We start from the raw sequence: 20,957 nt of genomic DNA on the forward strand, positions 1-20,957 counted from the left end.
TCCATGCTTCATTTGCAGAGTTTATTCAATTTGTTGCTCAAACTTATCTGTCCTGAATAAAAAATATGTGGATCAAAATGCTCCTGACCCATGACTTCTTGTGATACAGTTGCTTAAACATGGAGAAGCGTGGATGACACTAGTTCCTCTCTCACTTGTAGCAACAAGCTTCTTCACTACGCAATTTAGTCCCATGAGAATTTAGAAATGCTAACAAATCCCTGCAAGTCTCTTGCAATTCCCCGACACAGAAAAGCATTTATAGATCCAGTGTTATGTTTTTACCCAAGGTTAAACTTATCACAGTAAGTATGATGCATGGCAGTACTGGATACAGATATTTGTTTCCTGGTTTTATTCATTTGTCCCGAGTCAGGGTTTCAAAAGGTTGCTAACTCTGCTAAGAGCCACAGCTTCAGTGCCTTTCCTTTCCGGATGAAGAAGGGTTATGTTCTCAAATTGCCTTAAAGGCAGCCTGTCAGTGCTAGCAGTGATAGTAACAAGTACTGGTTAAATTAATAGATTCAGTTTTTTTAAAGCATAATGATATAAAATGTTATAATCAAACAAGTATAAAGCACACAAATAGTAAATGGGAGAAAGCGCTGCAAAGTACTCTGAGTGAAAGCCACTATCAGAAAGCAAGTTATCCTTGGGGAATTTTTACTAGGAATGATCTCAGCAAAAAGTGCTGTGTGTCTGTTCAGTTGTGCATGGGCTGGAACAGTTTCACTTCCCACTGACCTGCAGCCTCTCAAGACTGTCATTCTCTTCTCCAGTTCCATAAAGTTTGTGAACGGCACCAACATGTGATTAAGTGCTAAATTAACTGGAGGCATAGTCGTTTGTGCTTAAGCTTGTTCAGAAATAAATGTCATCAGGAGCCTGAGCCTGCCTTTAATGAAGCTGTTTTCCTGCTAAGGGTGAAAGACAATTTTTTTCAACCTGTTTGTCTCCTGCTAGTGTCTAACTTTCTTTCTGCTTTGTATTTTCAGTTGTACTTCTAAGAAAGCCAAGTCTCATCTTTACAGTTTCTTACCAATTTTAAAATGGCTTCCTCGTTACCCAGTGAAGGAATACTTATTAGGAGACATTATCTCAGGTGTAAGCACTGGAGTTATGCAGCTTCCTCAAGGTGAGTGTACCTCTGGATTTAATTATCCCTTCTTTACTTTTTCTGTGTGTGCTTTTATGGTAGTGCTTGGCTCCATGAACCAGGTGCTCCTGAGAACAAGATGTGTATCTCAGGTGTGTGCAGAGACCAGTATGGCATTCTACAGACCAGCCCATCATGATGATTCCCTTAAAACTGCAAGTCAGTGATATGCAGCAAGCTCTGAAAGAAGCTTCCTCTCTGATCAATACCCACAGCTCTCAGTGACAGAACAACTTTTCAGTTTGTGTGTGTCTAAAGTTTTGCAGAATGTACCCAATTATGTACTGATCTCATCCTTCTGCAAGTCATAGCAAATTTCCTACAGAGGGGAGCAATGTCTAACAGACCTATAGAGAATGTTTCAGGAGAGCAACTGCTGTAAAGTAACCAAACTAAATTCAACCAGAGAAGAACATGCAAGAATTCAAAGACTCATCCCTCTTTTTCTGTTAAGGCTAGAAGCTGGAACCATAGTAGTGGGCAGTGATTTACATGGTGGAAATAAATCAAAAGTCTTCTGTGGAAGACAAAGAGAAAGCCAGTGTTCACCATTCTGTTCTTGGTGCGTGGACCAGTGGAATTAAGCATATATAAGTTTACTTGTGTGTTGACTTATTTCACATTTGCACCTTCCTTGTTCCACTGTAGGTTGAGGAAGGTCTGAAAAATTAATCTGTAAATCCAAGAAGCCTAGATTTTAGTAGGTGGTAATTCAGTAAAACAGTGAAATAACTTAGTCTGTGTAGTTCATTTATTTCTGTAGCTTCCTGGTTTTGTGTAAATTTTATAATTAAGGTTTTTTTTTTACATGCATGTAAGCATCAGCTTATCTTAAACTGATAACTGGTTAACTGTCAGGGAAATCTGTCATCTACTAGACACAAACATTACCAGTTGAATACTGAAACAGAATTTAGGTCATGACCAGATAAGGACACTAAAATTTAAGTGGTCAGCAGTGAACTTTATACTTAATTTTGTGACTCTGTTTTAAAGTAAACATTATTCATTTGATGACTGCAAACATGCCCTTAAACTGCTCCTAATCTTTCCCTTTTTAGAAAGACAAAAGTCGAACTTTTATTTTTCTGGAATGGATGTAATTAAAGCAAGCATGAATTCAAAGAATACTGGGAATTATTCCAGGCAGAACTACAGTGACCACGGTGTTTAAGCCATGACCTCTTACCAGGTCAACATCTTTTTTAGTTCCTTGGCACTGACAGCCTTTAAAAATGCCAATACAAATGAAAGAAAAGGAATAAAAGAGTATTCATATCAGGAACTGCACATGGACCCACCCTCCCAGTTCTGAGACTGCTGATTTTCAGATCTGGTCACTTTTACTGTCAAGTTCAGCATCATGTTAAAGGCCAGGCTGTTACAGTACAGGCTATTTTGATGATACTGTTGTCATGAGGGGTAGCCCTTGGGGCAGAGAACATATGTGGGATGAGTTTCAGAAGTACATAATGAAAAGCTCATTGCTGCAAGACAATAAATGGTACCCCCAGTCCAGTTCTAGTAGGAATATGAACTCTTGGCTAGGACTCAGACATTGCTTAGGGCATGAGCAAGGCCCTATCTGTGAGTTATAGAACAAGAGCACGTGGATCCCTGCACAAGGGATCTTGACAGAAGATCCCTTCCTAGTTTAGTTCTTTTGTTGTAACCTGATGCTTTGTCTCCCAATTTAAATTAATAGGGAGAGGTGTTTATGGGTATCACTGGCTCTCCATGGTGGGTGAACCTTTGCTTCCTTTTGTAATCGTACTGGGCCATTGAGCCTTTTGGTGCTAATGTGTACTAGTCTGTCCAAGTGTGGTAAGAGCACACAACTTCCTCAAGTCTTACCAGCCTGCATTTGTGAAGGTGCAGAAGAACCAGGCCAAGCCAGGACACAAGGTTTTCTCCTTGAAGCCCATTTGTTCTGTTGTGGTGTCTTAATTCTCATTAACACAAGCTTGTAGAACTATGGATTTTGCTGGAACTGCTTAGGACAGTTACACGTCATATCATAGGGTGCTTGTGAGCCTTGTCCCATGAGTCACACAGAGGGGGGAACACCATGGAAAGTGTCCCTTCCCTGCTGTCCCTTAGAGCTGTTGTTCCATTTGTTGTGCTTGCCAATCCTCCCTGCAAATAGGAACAGTGGATTGAACTTCCACTGCATGGAACTGGGCAGGGCTTAATGACAAAAAGGACTTCATTTTTGTCAGGGGTACCAGGGTACCAGGCTGTATAACCTCTATGACCTTACAGATTGACAGAAATGGTTTTACATTTCGAAGTATGTTTTGTGGAAACTGTTATGTCATCCCAGTCATTCTGTGGTGAGGGAGCAGGGAAGTGTTTAATCAGTTATAGGTTACCATGAGCATCATGTCTGATCAGAAAAAGAGGAGAAAATCAAACACGTGGTTATGGGGATTTGGGTGTTTCTAATCACAGTCCTTGGCAGATGAAAACCAAAGCAACAAAAATTGTTTGTTGGCTGTTAAGAAGTACTTTCTCCCACAAAGGCGAAACAGTGAGTGCCCAGGTGCACAGATGTACACACAAACACTCACACCTGCAGTGCCTGTAATTAGAGACTTTGGTTTCCTGACTCAACCCATCATGTTTCTAGGCACTGCCAAGAGTATTATGCACATTAAAGAATATTCCCTGCAAGACCTCATGTTTTTTTAAACCTCTGACAAGTCACTAGATTTCCTATTGAGTTCAGTTATAGTAGGCTTAAATCCCTTTGCTTCAGATGGTTTCTTTATGTTGTTTGCTTAACATACATGTTTGTGTCTGTTTTCTAGGTTTAGCCTATGCTCTGCTGGCAGCTGTTCCCCCAGTGTTTGGCCTATATTCTTCATTTTATCCTGTTTTTCTATATACCTTTTTTGGAACGTCCAAGCACATATCAATAGGTATATCTGTATGGATAACTGAAAGTCTGTGTGTGTATGTGTTTAATAAAGTTGTAAAAAATAAAATTGGAGAAATACAAAGTGTCGTTATTTTCCATAAATTTAAATTTAAGCAAATAGGAGAAACTCAAATGTGTCAAACATAAGCAGTACTTTTTATTGTTAATTTATCTGCTCCAATTGGAAAGGAATGTAAGAACATCTTTTATCAGATTAGATCTAGAAATGTGAGCTCCTGACCTATAATTTCATCCCTGCAATCAATTGTCTGTATGGCCAGGATGAATCTTTAATTTGCATAATAGAAACTGAGATGGGAAAAAAAATTATGGTATTTACTTACTGCAGAGGTGTGTATTCACCATCTAACTAACCTTAATGGTGCTAAGTACTGGAGTAGATTTGGAGATTAAAAAGAACATTATTTAGGTAGAAAATTCTATTTTAGTTTAATTCCACACATTTCTTAATAAGAACCACTCCTTAGAAAAAAAAATTACCAGGATTTTAGCTAATTATTTTCCTCTCCCTCTTATTTCAGGCACCTTTGCTGTGGTTAGTATGATGGTTGGTGGTGTTGCTGTGAGAGAAGTGCCTGATGAAATGATTTCTCTGGACTATAATTCTACTAATGTTACAGATGCTAGGGATGCCAAAAGGGTGCAGGTAGCCGTGACTCTCGCCTTTCTTTCAGGAATTATCCAGGTACGTGCTCACAGTTTGCTGTAAGGGCAAGTTCAGGTGCTGCTGCTACTGCTGGGTCATGGTGGGTGCCCTGTCAACAGACTTGTGCTTCTGCACTGCCCTGTGTGGAGCACAGGCTGCCTCAACAGGAATGGGGAGGGATACATTGGAGGCAGGTCTTTCGCACCTTGCTGGACTGGGAAAATACGGGATCCTCTCCCCTTTCTTTTTTTCCTATCTCATTAGAAAAACTTAACCTCATGTTCTCTAATCTGTCCATAAATGCACATATGTTTGTCCATAAACAAATACATATGTTTACTCATTTCCCACATTGCACCTGCCAGTGGCATGGAAGATTCTGTGCATTGATGGCTACTTACAGAACTGTGGCTTTAGAAAAGTTCAGGTTTGCCTGATCTGGCTTGGGCATTGAGGAAAGTAGTGGTGTCTTGTGCCCTGTGTGCTATATTTGGGTTGATGTTCAGGCTACATGGGAGTCACATGGCTAATACTTCTCTTCTACATTAGTTGTGTTTAGGTTTCCTTCGATTTGGATTTGTGGCCATCTATCTAACAGAGGCTCTGGTGCGAGGATTTACTACTGCAGCTGCAGTTCATGTCTTTACTTCTCAATTAAAATATTTCCTTGGCATCAAGACTAGCAGATATAGTGGACCTCTCTCAGTTGTATATGTGAGTATCTACGTTTACTAAACATGCAAATTCTGCTTTGTCTGGATCTAGTACTTAAGCTTGTTCCTGTTTTTTTTTTATTATATTGCCACTAAGTAGAATAATGCTTCAGTATTGAAAACTGGATGTGAAGTCTTTAAGTGCCATAGCAATATGTGAATATCTGACTTGACTTCATAGATCAGCACGATCTGAAATGGGCAGATTTTAGGATTCTGCTGAATGTAGTTTTATGATGTGAACAGATATTGTTCATTGAAGTAAGTCTCTCGTACACTGGGGGAAAATGTGCTACTGAAGTGCTTCACTGTAGACCAGGCATGTTTTGCAGAGCTAGGAAATATGATTCTCAGAACCTTTCCACTCCTGAATGGAAGAAAAGGGAAAATCTGAGATGTCTGTGATAAACCTAAGCCTTTGAGCAGACTGATGGCTGAGCAATAATGAAGCTTTAGGATTTCCACTACATGTAGGCTATAGAAAATACTTTGTGGAAATCTTTTGGTATATTTGTGCAGATATAACAAACCTTCTGGAAACAAGTCTGCATTAATGATTAATTCCAAAATTTGCTGTTTAGTTCACTTATCTGAAAACCAGACATACTAATTGCCAAACAAATAGGAGGAAAGATTTACATTTAAGATGTATACTACCAGGACATCTTGAATGTATAATATCCTGACAGCTGCTGTGATTTTCCATCTGCTTAAAGAAGAGTATGTTCATCTTCTTTCAAAGACTTCTTCAGAGGTTATTTATTTGTTTGTTTATTTGTTTGTTTTAATGCAGGAGAAGAAGGAGGAGTGATTGGTATGGGGAATCATTTACCCTCTAGCAACTTGGGTGTACCAGCAAGCCTTCTTTTCTAACATCCTTTTAATAGTGTTTGCAATTAAAATGTATTTGGAATAATGGCCAGTTCAGCAGTGTTGCAGGATCACTGTTATTTAATCATATTGTTATGGTAACCTCAGTGGTTGTATCAGCAGCTTTATTGTTTTAGAACAGTTTATGCAGCTCTAAGTAGATGTGACTTGCCAAAGAATATTTTAAGGTATTAAAAGGAGTTTGCATTTATTGGTTTCAGGTAGCTACCAATGTGAAATATGTGTGAAAATGTTGAGGATAAGAGACATGATTGAGACTTTTTCCCCCTTTGTAGGTTTTTCTCCAAATTTTTGCCCCCTCTGGGGGGAGGCAAAAAGACTGATGTTGTAAATGATTGCAAGTACATCTCTCTCACTGAGATACTCTGGTCTTCTGTGTCTTGTGGGAACAATGGGGATTTTGGTGAGGCACTGGTTCACTGTGGTTATAAATGCAGATGCTTCTGTTGTGTTGCAGAGCATAGCTGCTGTGCTTTCAAATATAACAATGACCAATATTGCTGCCTTGATTGTTGGATCAACGTGCATTGTTCTGTTGCTGATTGGCAAGGAAATCAATGACCGGTTTAAGAAGAAGCTCCCGGTTCCTATTCCCATGGAGATCATTGTGGTAAGCCAGTTGTGAACTTCTATGGCTAAATTATATAGCTTTTTTAAAGCTGTGGAAACTATGTCATGTTCTGTCATATCTTACTGAGCTTGAGAGTAACTTCTGTGGAACATAATTCGTTTGAGCCTTGATCCAGTCAAAGGTTTGGATACTCTTAAAATTAAGGACTGGCGTGGCCAGATGGTAGGCATAAAGTCCCAGAGAAGAATTGAAAAGCAGTTTAAATACCCACAGTCCTCTATGGCAATGGGTAGATATGTTTGTTGTAAAACCCTCTCTATCCAGGAGTTTGGGCACCTGAATGGGTCTCTACAAGACAGACCTCTGAGAAGCATTTCCCACTTGGAGTCCAAGAGCTCAGAAACCCCTCCTTGAAGGAAGGTGCTTCCAGATGCCTGTTCAGAGGTTCTGCAGGGCTTGCTCACTTTTTGAAATGCGGTAGTAGAAAGAAGAACAGGAACCAGCAGGACTTACTACTTAACCTTCCTTTCCCTGCTTCTGAGACTGGTAACTGACTGCAGCACTGATTCTGTTTCAAACAACTATTCTTAAAATACATGGATAAAGCAGACCACTTAATACACATAAAGCCTACGTCTCAGGCAACCTTTCACCTTTAAAAGGGATTGGATTTAAAAATTAGTTCCTGGATAACTAGAGCTCTCAACCAACCTGCACAAAATGGAGTCAAGAAAGGGAATAACTGAAGACACAAAGAAAAGGGATGCTGGTGAGACAAGAGAGAGGTGGAGTAATAGAGTATTGATTGATAGTAAGGCAGTAACAAAGTGATATTAGACCGGTTCCTTTCTCTGCTGGTGCATCAGTTCTCTTTATAGATAGCAGGCTGTGCACATAAAAATAAGGCAGTGCACACAGGCATGAATGTCCTTGCATTTAATTTTTCCAAAATGCTAATCTGCCTGAGCTTGGCTCAGGCAAGGGGAATTTGAGTGATTCAGATCATACCATAGCATGTTACATTTAACTGTTTCCAAAAAAAACTTTATAAAATCAGGATGAGTTGGATGTGGTGGATGGAAAATTGTGATGATTCCTCCTTTTTATCTGCTTTTTTAGCCTCTAACTCTTAAAAAACTGATTGACAAATAAATGTAATCCCTTGTATGTATTACTCATAATCAGCTAATGTTTATATTTCTTCAGGTGGCTTTACTTCTCTTTAGACAATGTTTACATGTGTTTGTGGATTTTTAGGTCATTATTGGCACAGGAGTTTCAGCTGGAATGAATCTGAATAAGTCATACAAAGTTGATGTTGTTGGGAATATTCCTCAAGGGTAGGGATGATACATTCTTATCAAAACTATACCTTTTCTGTATTACATGTAGTTTTTATTATATTAACTTCTAATTATTTATTTCATCTCCAAGGTTACGTTTACCAGCAGTTCCCGAGATTCAGCTCATCCCAGCAATATTTGTGGATGCACTAGCAATAGCAATAGTTGGATTTTCAATGGCTGTATCAATGGCCAAGATCTTTGCCCTTAAACATGGTTACACCATCGATGGGAATCAGGTAAAAGCAGTGAGGTTGCTTTGCTGAGAATTCTCAGTGGCACCTTTGTGATATAGTTGAAGTAGAGTGGGATAATGGCAAAAATGTTTTTGTTTTTTTTTTAATAGTGGAATTGGGTCAGGCTTTTGGCCTACACATTTAAAGGCCAGTAATTATTTTAAGTTCTTCTGACTGTGTTTAAATAACTTGTTTCACTTTTAGCTTCATTTTGGGAAAGTTGCTTCTGTTACACTTGGACATGTGCACGAATATTAATTGTTGAGACAGACATTACTTGACTTCACTGTCCTGTTGGACATTTTCTCTGCTGTCTGTAACAGAGCAAAGCATGGAGTTCCCATGTGAAAAATACAGAGCCTTATGCATCAAAGAACTATTGTCTAAGGTTTAGAAATTCCAATGAAGTTTTATAGTTTCTTCTTATTCCTACCCATTCCAAATGAGTGAATTGTCATTTTCTGGGGCAACAATTGGCCCTGTCCACTAATTAGCATTCTGATCATGGTTTGAATAACAAGGACTATATTTAGGGACTCCTTAAATCTAAAATGATATCTCATCCTCACCTACTCTGTCCTTTCTGTGCAATTTAGAATAAATATTGCAGTTGGATTGTTGGTCAATACCATTGTGGTGTCAAGGGAGACAAAGAGTTATATGCTGTAACACATTTCCTAGAGCACACATCTGATGCAGCACAGATCAGCTCTTCCCCCTTCTCAAAATTACTGTCTTCCTCTGAGAGTAAATGGACTTTAAATGACTTTTACCTGCAGAGTTCTACATCTGATCAGACGCATCTCATCCTTAATGTCCTTGTTCTCTGTTACCCAAAGAGAGAAGAGGACAAATCTGTGGCTGCATGAATGGAATCTGCTCTATTTATGTTAATTGTCACTGACCTGAGTTAAGCATCTAGATCTTTTCCTCAGGAGGTGCCAGATGCTGCTTCTCCTGGGTGTTAAACTGTAGAACTCCTTGTCACAGTATGCAGTGCATGCAAAGTGTTTAAATGAATCAAAAAAAGGATTTTCAAATGCAAAGAGAAAAACTCATTGAGAACTATTGAAAATGTACAACACAAACCAGTCACAAATAACAAGAGGCAGAGTAGCCTGGGGAGGCTTTGTTACAAGCAAATCATTTCTTAGGCATCAGAAACACAGTGCTGAGGTAGATGGAGCTCTGATCTTACTTATGGTAGTAGTTCTTATGTGGGATCTTCCTGATGAAGCAGTGGACACACGTTGGGATTTTTTCATGTAGAGCAGTGGATTACCATCCATGGAAACATAGGCAAGGCTGCTTGTGGTTTTTAAACACATAGTTTAGGGTGGGAAGCAAAGAATAGTTTTTGCATGAGAAACCATTTTCCATGTATATTCAGGGTTAAAATTCAAATTCTCCCCACGTTGAAGGAATCCTTAAACCAAGCAATGCTGACATTCATTTTCGTTTTCAGACTGATTCATTCCTGTAACATTTAGAGATGGAAAATGTCTCCCATATTTCATCAGACTTTATTTAACAGATGATTTAACATGCATCAACTTCTGCATGTGTGAGAACCACAAGTATAAGGTGCAATTAGGTTGCTTATTCTCAACAATGAAGTTGCTAGAAAGCACTGTAAATAAGATGCGGTTGTTAATATGTATGGATAGCTCCAGCTGTGTACAGCTGCAAGGTATGACTGCCTCTGAGTTCTTTTTGCTCTGTTGTTTAACACAGGAACTTATTGCCTTGGGAATATGCAATTCTGTGGGGTCGTTTTTCCAAACCTTTTCAGTCACCTGTTCAATGTCTCGGAGTCTTGTTCAGGAAAGCACCGGTGGAAGAACTCAGGTATGTAAACCCAAATTTTGTGCAAAACAAAGTTTTCTTTCTTGAACTCCAAAACTAAAACCTGAAGCTTAGCTAGATAACCGTGTTTTTCTGCCTGGGCCAGAATAAATAACTGGAGTTTCCCCTGTTTCAAATCCAGACTTGGCCAAGATAGAAAGCTAGAAACAGCTAAAATCTGTGAACTGAGAGGGAGAATCAAAAGTCATTTGAACAACTAGCCTTATTGAAAGCACAAGGGATAGCTAATCAGTAATATTGCCCCTTAAGGGCACTTATAAATAATTTCTGGCTTCTTTTGTTCAGATTGCAGGTGCTCTCTCTTCAATTATGGTTCTGTTGGTACTTGTGGCTGTTGGATATCTCTTTGAACCTCTTCCACAGGTAAGGGTGTTTTGCATGTTAGGCATTGCATTGTCAGTGAACAGAGTCCCATGAGTATTACTTAAACTAGAGATTTTAGGAGGGTTAATAAGCAACATAGTTAGCGCGTGATCCAGAGCCTTTAAATTTTGTATGCACTTTTGCTGTAAGTTAACCTAGAAATAAATAATGTTTTGAAAGATCCAGCATGCTTTTTGTTGTTGTTTTTTTTTTTTTTTTTAATATTGGATACCCTGGACTCTGTCTTTAGAACATAAAGATGATACTTTCAAGCAATTCCCCTTTAAAATTGTTTAGGTTGGAAAAGACCTTTAAGATCATTGAGTCCAGCTGTTAACCCAGAACTGCCAAGTCCACCACTGAATCATGTCCCCAAGTGCCATATCTACATGTCTTTTAAATACCTTCAGGGATGGTGGCTCAGCCACTTCCTGGGTAGCCTATTCCAATGCTTGACAAGCGTTTCCATGAAGAATTTTTATCCAGTCTAAACCTCTCATCCTGTCAGTTTTTACTTGGGAAAAGAATTCACTTTGCTACATCTTCCTTTCAGGTAGTTGTAGAGAGTGCTAAAACCACTCCTGAGCCTTCTTTTCTCCAGGCTAAACACCCCCAGCTCCCTGAGCTGCTCCTCATCAGACTTGTGCTGCAGACTCTTCACCAGCTCCATTGCATCTCAATGTCTTTATTGTAGTGAGAGGCCCAAAACTCAACACAGAATTTGAGGTGCAGCCTCACCAGTGCCACGTACAGGGGGATGGTCACTGCTCTGGTCCTGCTGACCACATTTGATTGCAGCATAGGAGTTCTGTCTGGATTGATGTTAAAAACTTAAAAGTAATAGCTTGGCCAGTAGAGGGTTGTGCTGGGTTCAGCATAGTGAGTTGGTTTTGCTGCACTTGTACTTGTTTATATAAAAATATATTTATGTGAATAAGTATAATCTGACTTTTAAAAAAAAATTTGTTTCTGGTGACGTGCAAAGGATGGTACACAATTCCTGTTTCTTTGTATAGAAGTTGGACCTTGAGTTACACCTATGTGACTGTTGCAGGAGTTGTTTCAGTATATTGTAGAGAAACTTGAAACTGAGATTACAGTCTACTGCTTCAGGCACTATAAGTGTAGCAGCATGGAGCATAGGCATATGTGATTTGTCTTGCTGGGAAAGAGTAAATCAAACTGTACTGAAGTAGTTTGCCATTTCTGCAATTGCAGTAAAAGCATATGTCCACTGAACTGCTTGAAAAGGTATGGGTTTTTAAATAGAACTTCTGTTCAGTGGACTTATATCAGTTGTACAAAGCATAGAAATACAGTTATTTGTGATACTTTGAAGTTCTTATTTGTCATTGGGTTTATTTTGCTTCTGAAAATTGCATTTGTGTATTGTTCTTAGACAGTGCTGGCAGCAATTGTCATGGTGAACCTGAAAGGAATGTTTAAACAGTTTGGAGATGTCACACACTTCTGGAGAACCAGTAAGATTGAGCTGGTGAGTAATGCACAGCTCAGTGCCTATATTCCACTACATGGCATTTTTGCTACTCCCAAAACAGGGTAGAACCTTATCAAGGAGTTACAAATTGGTGTTGCATTGCAGATGACATTAAGACTTGATGCTGTAAGTACCCTGGGAGAGTGATCTGTTGCAGACAAGAATATTTTTGTTGTTCAACAATCTTGTAACTCAGGTCAGAAGTAGTAGTAGAATAGTCAGTCAAAGCAAAGCTCTGGCAGTGTTGCTATAGGAACTGCACTGAAGGCTGTGGGAATGTCTGAGAAGAATCTGAAAAACAGAGTAACAAAGAAAACTACTTGAGGGTGTTTGCCATCTTTTAAGATGAACCAAAAACCTGGCTGGAGTGGGACAGAATTAAGAGTGTATTGGAGGGAACATTTTGGTGGCATTTTTTCTCCTGGACTGATGGAACTAAGTGAGACACTACTTGTGGGCCTTGAATATTTATTTTTTTTAATCCTGAGGTATTTGGAGTCTGATGGTAGCACAGGATTCCTTGGAGAACAGGAGTTAAGGCATTAATATGACAGTTTGTCAGATGTTACTTTGGAGCACCTTTATGCTCTTCTGAAAGGTTAAGGCAATTCCAGTCTGCTCTCCTGATGGATTACACTGTAGCCTATTCCTGAACACAAGTGATACATGGGTTTTGAGGCTGGATTATGCTATTGTTTTTGTTGTTAACAGGAAAGGATGCATAATAATTCAGACCTTCTCTTTGTTTTAGGCCATCTGGGTGGTAGCTTTTGTGGCTTCTCTTTTCCTGGGACTAGACTATGGTTTGCTTACTGCAGTAACGTTTGCAATGATAACCGTTATTTACAGAACACAAAGGTCAGATTTCTTCTTTATCAAAATTAGTGTTTGCTGATCTTCTGTGTGCTTTTTTTGTTTAAGGGGTGCCAATAAACAGAAGTCCATTCCCCCCTCTTCAACTTCATGCAGTGTAGAATTTACTTCCTAATGTAGGTCATGTCCTTTGGCTCTGATCCAGGGTTCATATTTTCTTTTTCTGAGAACAAAATTTGTAGAGGGCATGAACTTGCACTCTCAGTAATAAACAGAAGATTTTTGATTTCTTATACTGGTTAATCTTCTTGTTTATTTTTTTTTTATGCTTAGAGTCTGAAAATTTAAATCTGCTTGCTGCCAATTTCAGTACGTGATTATGTTTTGTGTGCACTACTTGTCATAGACAAGCAGAAGTTGTGTCCAGGTATCAGTAGATGAATATTTAGGTACTTTATAAGAAAGTTCTAATTTATTAAAAAAACTGTGCCTGTTCTTGTAGTTTTTCAAGTCACTTCTCCCCATTGAAAGTGACAAAGCTTTTACTGTGAAGCTTTCCAGGTCTACAGTGAAATGATTTCTTGCATGTGTGAATTGGACTGTCATGTGAGGCTTCTGGGCTCAAGGTCTGGGACATCTAGGTGGAAACTCTATAAAAGTCTTGGTTTTGGTCTGCCTTGGAATGAAAGCAAATTGTGAGATTTTTCACTCTGCAGAATAAGATTGGTTTTTTGCCATCTCTATACAGTTTTGTTCTTGCAAACAGTAATGTACTTTGCTTTTCAACAAATGACAGCATTACAGTGCTAAGTTTAAAAACTGTTTTTGCACTGACAGAAGCAAACTTCCTTCTTAGTGTGTTCTGCCGTAAACTGATGACTGCATTTGACCGTGTTTAGATACTCTTGTACCCAACAGGCCCTGCTCAGCGACCATTTAAAATAAGTTTCAATCAGTATCAAACACTCACTTTTCCTCTTTATAGTTGATAATACTGAAACATTTGTCTCCATTTCTCTCTAGTCCTCAATACAGAATCCTTGGTCAGATTCCTGACACTGACATCTACTGTGATGTGGAAGAGTACGAAGAGGTAGGAGTGTGTTCTTCTGCATGGAGGAGTTTAATGTGGTGGAGCAAAGGCAGCTGTGGCAATTTGGTGCTTAGCCCTACCACACTGCACATACAGTGCTGTCTGCCAAGCATTCACCTGTGTTGAAGGGAAAAATGATGAATTTGGTTTTAGTAGTAAAAACTGTTTTGTTCAAAACGTGAGCTCTTTGTGCTGCATGTACATTTGACCAGGAAGTGATCAAAAGTAACTTTTTACTAGTTGCATCGTACTAGCTTGTTCAAAATGGTAAGGTTTATAGGAATACCAGTGCTTAAACCTGCTATGTAGGTAAGTGCATACCAGACCACCTTCTTTACCTGTGCGTCTGTATAGCATGGAATCCATGGAACACAGGATCCAAACTTGTATGTTCTTCAGAATTGCACAAACTGTTCAAAACACCATCACCCTGCCTCCACTCATCCCTTGCTCGTTAAATATGCATAATTAATGGAACAACTGCTCACCATGCACTTAGCTTCTTATAAATGTCATCTTGTTCAACCAAAAGTTGGTGAAAACATTGCATTTTGTCAGTGTAATGGATATAAACGTGCTCTATTTATTCACAAACAGCAAAAACAATTTTCTGCACCCTCTGCCATGTTCTCAGAGATGCTGCTATGAAGGCTGTACATCCCCTTTACTATGGAACTAGTCTGTAAAAGCCTGTGTGAAAAGATGATGCTATAATCTGAAAACATTCTCTCACCAGCAGTTCTGCTTTAAATATGATGCAAAGCAGAAGTATATTGGGCATGTTTATAGCTGTTTGTAAAGGAGAGGAGATTCCTTTTCTCTTACACTGAATGCAGTCAGCATTTCCTCCTCCTGGGTAAAGAATGGGGTTGGCAGCATATGGCAGGCTGGCTCTGCTGCTGGCTGGGTCATTTGCATGTAAAATGTCAGAGTTCAGCTCCTTTGGAGGTGACTGCATTTAAAGTATGACCTGCCTGAAGGTCTGGTTAAAACTAAAGATTTGAAAGGTTGTTTTCTTGGTACCTGAGGAGTCAGGAAAGAAAGAGAGAGAAAGAGGGAAGTAAGTCATTATGCCTGTAGAAAGGGGGGCTAAAAGGATGCAATCCTAGATCTGCATGATTTGCTCACAGTAATACCAGCTGCAGGATAGCAACATCAGAGAACTGGAAATATTTAATTCCTTTTTATGGCTGTACATATGGTTGTTATAAAGAAGGAGAAATGTTACCAGGCATTAACTGTGTGTAGTATTACACTGGGAAAGGGGGAGGTTCTGATCTTTTGGTTCGCTTTGCTTGCAACAATGCCAACCTTCTTTATTTAACATATGCTGAGAGACATTCAGGGTTGGCTGTTACTCTGCTGCATGTTTGTGTGTCTTGTGATCACACAGGTGCTTTTCTTATATTTAACTGTGCCCATCCAATATTTTCCTTAGGTTAAAGAATATCCTGGAATAAAAATATTTCAAGCTAATACATCACTTTATTTTGCTAATAGTGAGTCATATGCAAGTGCGCTGAAGAAAAAGGTGAGTAAAACAAATTCTTTAATGTCTGTGTCTTGAAAATTCAAACTGGCTTCTGAAACACACTCAGATCCTTTTGTGTAGCCCCTAGCACAATGTTTCTCAGCCTGTGGCCCCTGGTGATCAGTGATATATGAGAAGGTGACCCTCCAATCAAATACAAATTATCTTAGGAAGCAACAATATGGTGGGAGGGAATAAACAAAGTGTAGCTTAATACTGACTGTTCATGAATGGTGGTTGCAGAGCACAAACTGGTCAAATCTTTTTTTTCAGAAGGAAATTAGTTGCTGAACTGAAAGCAAAATGGGAATAAAAGCTTCCTTGTTCAGTGACTAACTTTACTGGAGTGTAAGAGCGTGGAATACTGTGGGCATTTGATGACTCTCATGGGGAACAAATTACCTGCATACAGAGTATGCCTCATCTCTGTCTAACCAGTGGTTTGGGTGGGTGGGAATGGCAATGGCAGAACTGCCTGACCCACTCGCAATTGCACCTGTACTAACTTCTGAAAAATTTTTCTGTAGCTCCCATGATGAGTCTTATACAAAACAGGTGGGTGGTGCTGACCCTCACAAAACAAGAGATATTAGTGATTACTGCCCAAATGCACTTCTCTCCCCTTCGCTCTCTGCACTCAAATCAGCATTCGGTTGCAACACAGCACTCTCTGATTTCAAGAAAAGAATGAGATGCATCTCTCCCTCATCTTGTTAACACAGTGCTTGCCAAGATTATTCCTTCTTTATACTGCTCTTACTCCTTCCAAGGGAAGCTGAACAATGCAGGCTTGTGTTTTAAATTTATGACAGTGATTAATTCGGTGCTAGTTGATACTGCAATGTCATCCTAACAAGCTGAATCTCCTCGGATTGTGCTTTCTTCTCGTGACAGACTGGAGTGGACCCTTGTGCCATATTAGCAGCGAGGAGAAAAGCCCAGAAGCGACATGCCAGGGAAATAAAGGCAGCAAATGAGCACCGAAAGAAAGCTGTATTGAAACTAGTGAGTTCTTCGGTAAATATTGACCTGCTTTATCAGAGAAGATGCTGCTTTCTGGGGTTACCATTCTTGTTTATACAAGGTGCAAAGTGCTACTCAGGTAGGAGGAAGGCTTAGGGAGCAAGCGCTGTGCAGTGGGGACAGGTCACTGAAGGGACAGCGCTAGGATCAGAGGCTCATGGCTGGATTGGATAATTGTGTTGGACCTTGATTGCATTGAGGTAGCACACAGTGGCACAGAGCCTCTCCACACTGTCACACTGTCTCAGCAGTGGTGTTGGCAGAAATCAGAGGGACTCTCCCTCTGCTCCTCCCCACGCACTTGGAATGGTCATGTAGAAATAAGATATAATAAAATTAATTCAAATTAGCAGCCCCTGTAATAAAAAGGTGCCATCCTCCTGATCCTGGCTTGGCTAAGTGGGGCAGGCACACTGAGAGGGGTTGTTTGGGACATGCTTGTGCCTTTATCCAGGTTTAAACTCATCTCTGTGGTGGGAGCTGGCATATGCTTTTTACAGTGAGAAACCAAAACCAGGCCTAACTTGAGAGCCCAATTGCTCTTGTTTCTTTTGCATATATAGGGCTTGACAGGATCAGCAGGGATAAGACAAGGAAATGGAGTAAAAATGTATGAACAGGTGTCAGTGTTTGAAGGAAATGGGTAATTCACTCCTGAGAGTGAAGCTTTAAGCTGCTTGTATGTGACTGTAGAAAGGCTGGGCATGAGAGAATAAACCTTGATATGTGCAGGATGCGGAAGTACGTGTGCAAGCAGAGCCAGTTTCTGTGGGGATTAGAAGCTGAACACCTTCTAAAGGCTTAAGGAACAGCCGAGTTTGGGGAGGAAGGGGATCTACATTGAAGAAGCACTTACTGTCATTAAGCTTTATTTATCCTCTCTCCCAGACTAATGACGTAGAAGCAAGTGTAAAACACGAGATAGCAAATGATGATTTACCCGTGAATGGAAAATTTGCAGATTCTGGTGTACAAGCCGTGTCTCCTGATGAGCATGAACATTTTGTGGAGACCAAAACCAACATTCGCTCTTTAATTCTGGATTTCACCCCGGTGAACTTTGTGGATTCAGTTGGAGCAAAAACACTAAAATCAGTAAGTAGGGCTTTTTTCCCCAGAAAAACCCATAGAAAACTTTTAAGATACCTAATAGGGAACCTGTAAGCATGAGACATGACTGCCCACTCAAATACAATCCAATAATTCACCTAATCACTGTTTTAATCCTTTAAGTTTTAGCTGAATACTGGGGAATGTGGACTGTGCAGCTTTCTCAGTATTTGGCTTCCAGAACTGTGATGTGTACAATGATATGTCTGCATTTAACTTCAGTTTAACTCTGTTGCAGATTATAAAAGAATACAAAGAAGTTGGTGTCTGTGTCTGCATTGCCTGCTGTAGTGGTGAGATGAGATTTGTTTTTTTCTTTTTGTGAGTTTTATGGGAGACACTGTGTTTTATCTCTTTCCCTCTGCTCCCAGATTTTCTGCTGCCAGGTGCCTCAGTAGAATCAGCACTTACTGCATGTAAAATTGGATTTGAGGAAAAGCAAGTCCCTGTGCATTAGAGCCTTCACTTTAGTGAAAGTAGAGCACTGATGTAATGAACACTGTGAGCACTAGATCATGCTCCCATTTCTTCCAGCTGGCCAGTTGTAAATGCTACACTAAATTTTGTGTCTTGAAGTTGTTGTAGTAATGTAATAAGAAGAAAAGCCTGAAATGTTCCAAGATTCCAATATTTGGAATTGTAGCATGTTCTGCCAAGAATATGGCTCTGTGTATGTCTGGATAAGAGAATTGCCTCTTTGAAGTAGAAGTAGCATGGGATCCATCTGGCTATTTTAAATATTTTAAGTAACAGCAAGTAAGAGAATAAGTTGTTATCTTCTTCCTGAGATGCCATTGCCTTCCATCTCTGCACTTGGGTTTATTTGCTGATGTTGTGTTGTGTTTTTGTTTTGTAGGCCCTGTTATGAATGAGCTGTCAAGACTGAACTTTTTTGATAAGGCTGTAACAAGAGAGTTGCTGTTTCACAGTATTCATGATGCTGTCCTTGCTTGCCAAGTGAAAGATGGGTCTGCTTTCACAGACTGACTTTGACCTCTGAAGAGTGGCATGGAGCAGAATGGAAGCCAGATTTATGCTGATGGAGACTCTTTCTGAATATTTAATTTGCACAGTTTGAAGAGAGCCTAAGGCTGTTTGTATCTACGGGTATAGGGTGGTACTTATTTTTTGTAGGAAGAGTGGATAAGGAATTGGAAGCCTTCATGCTCTTGAATGTTTTCCTTTAATCAGGGTATAGCCTTCCAACAATACACAAGCACAAAATTATGCAAGAAAAGAAAATTCAGTGTGTTCTGCTGCAGTCAAAATCTAGTAGACAAGGTGACATTCCTGTTCCTGTTGAGAAAATGGGCACTTTAACTCACTACAAGTGGGATCTTGCAGGAAGTAACTGTCTGCAAGTGCAATACACTGTACCAGTGTCTTTAAAGAACTTTTTTAGATAGCTTTTAAAGCCTGATGTCAACATTTGCATACAACAGATTCATACAATTTATAATAATCTGCCAGCTGGATTAATGAATTCACACTGGTGGCATTTAACTGCTGCTGTTTTTAACCCTGGATGGTACAGTTGTTTGGGTTTTTTTAAAGATCTAACCTGTCTCAACTATACTCAACTCTTCATTTTTGCTATGAGTGAACATGGAATCAGAAACTCATTGTTTAATTATTACGTTATCAATATGGTACTTTTACTGCCAAAACCTAGTTAGACTTTCTAGAAGAGAATACAATTGATTTTAAGCTAAAATTAATTTAGCTTCAAAATTTGAAGACAAAACTGGTTTGAGTGAAGTCTATTTAAATTAAGAACTGGTGCCCTAGATGCAGCCTCTTAAGCTGGAATGAAAATGTAGAAACGGTCTAAAGTCTCAGTGGTCCAAAAAAAAAAAAAAAAGAAGTACTTTTCTTTTGCCCATCTTCCAGTAGTGCTGCTTCTGCCTCAGCTTTTAAGTGCTGTGAGAAATAGAGTTCAATAGAACTCAAAAATGTTACATGTTTGGGTTATTTAGAAGAAACAGTAGTGTGGGAGTTTTTTTCTGTCAGCCTGGCTGCTGTGGTACTGCCTCACTTGAGGTGTGAGATGAAAACCATGAAAATGGAAAATATGCAAAAGAAAGAAATCTTCAATGTGTTTCCCTCCCAACAGTCACTGTGAAGCTCAGCAGAGGTAGGAATCTGTCTCTCTGCAGCTTATTTTGACAGCTCAAGGGAAGTGGGACACCAGTGACATTACATTTGGCACCCTCAAATCACAGGCCCTGTACATAAGGGAATTCAGACACCTTCCTCACTTCTGATCACAGAATGTAACACTTTCATTTTGCTTCAGGCTCCGTTGTGATTAGGGCTTGCTTCAGGTAAACCAGGTTTCCCAAGAATCAGGGAAGTCAGGGAAGATGTTTTATTTCCTCAGACTCCCCTGCCAATTGGGATAGGAAGCTTTCTGCATCAGAAATTGCTGCTTAGCTGGAGTTCAGAGGATGAAGTGCATGCATGTTAACACATTGTGTGTGCTTATTTAAACAACTTTTGGTACATTTTATAATGTTAACCAGGTCAACAAGCCTTTGTATCTACATACAGTATATTTTTCTACTTTCAGCTTGTCGCAGCTTCAGTTTTTAACTCCGTCGTCTCTTCAGTTCACATTGAAATTCTATCAACTTCCAAAATAAAGTGATGTCACTTGTCAAAATTTTCCACTTTGTCTTGGTGAGACTCTGTATGAGGGACAAGCTGAGGCCCCTGGATACAAGTGTCTGTTGCCAAGGGGTGGACCAGGAGGAATTGCCTCCTCCAGGCAGGTCTTCCCTGCTGTGCCGGTTCCTGCTCCTCACCCTCCTGCCTCCCTCACCCCATGAAACCCTCTCCTTGCCCGGCCTCTGTGGGATACAACTAATGCTGTGTCTCCCATCCTGGTAAAAACAGCTGCACTTCCCAGGGAGCTGCTGGAATGCTGGACTGAGCACCTTTGCCCAAGGAAGTCCCAGATCCCAGCCCATGTGAACTAGTGCTCCTGCAGCCCACCAGCAGTGCTGGTGACTGACCCAGTAAAACAAAACCTGGCAGCTTTTGCTTAGTCTCTTCCTGTGCTTTGCTGCCACCAGCTGAAGCACTGCTTCCTGCTGCCAGCCTGAGCTAGCTCTTGGAAAGGGAACTAACTTCCCCTTTCCTGCACTGATTAACAGACTGCTAT

The 20,957-nt window shown here is 39.9% G+C and overlaps 1 protein-coding gene across 8 annotated transcripts in view; it reads left to right on the plus strand.

Moving 5' to 3' along the window:
• SLC26A5 (solute carrier family 26 member 5) overlaps positions 1-20,456 on the plus strand; it is a 33,376-nt gene extending 12,920 nt beyond the window's left edge. For 5 of the 8 annotated variants that reach the window (XM_064656773.1, XM_064656774.1, XM_064656772.1 and 2 more), the window contains 17 exons: positions 996-1,135; positions 3,967-4,077; positions 4,619-4,782; positions 5,293-5,457; positions 6,805-6,957; positions 8,176-8,258; positions 8,353-8,500; positions 10,232-10,345; positions 10,649-10,726; positions 12,126-12,221; positions 12,976-13,082; positions 14,061-14,130; positions 15,569-15,661; positions 16,556-16,678; positions 17,573-17,779; positions 18,033-18,087; positions 18,651-20,456. In XM_064656773.1, coding sequence (XP_064512843.1) covers positions 996-1,135; positions 3,967-4,077; positions 4,619-4,782; positions 5,293-5,457; positions 6,805-6,957; positions 8,176-8,258; positions 8,353-8,500; positions 10,232-10,345; positions 10,649-10,726; positions 12,126-12,221; positions 12,976-13,082; positions 14,061-14,130; positions 15,569-15,661; positions 16,556-16,678; positions 17,573-17,779; positions 18,033-18,087; positions 18,651-18,781 — 2,038 coding nt within the window. In that variant the 3' untranslated portion in view covers positions 18,782-20,456. Of the gene's footprint in view, positions 1-995; positions 1,136-3,966; positions 4,078-4,618; positions 4,783-5,292; positions 5,458-6,804; positions 6,958-8,175; positions 8,259-8,352; positions 8,501-10,231; positions 10,346-10,648; positions 10,727-12,125; positions 12,222-12,975; positions 13,083-14,060; positions 14,131-15,568; positions 15,662-16,555; positions 16,679-17,572; positions 17,780-18,016; positions 18,088-18,650 lie in introns of those variants that run through there. The other 3 variants (XM_064656776.1, XM_064656777.1, XR_010430975.1) reach the window with 3 other exon arrangements.
• Positions 20,457-20,957: the final 501 nt, after the last annotated feature.

This window comes from Pseudopipra pipra, chromosome 5, assembly GCF_036250125.1.
Source record: "Pseudopipra pipra isolate bDixPip1 chromosome 5, bDixPip1.hap1, whole genome shotgun sequence".
Classification (NCBI taxonomy): Eukaryota; Metazoa; Chordata; class Aves; order Passeriformes; family Pipridae; genus Pseudopipra; species Pseudopipra pipra.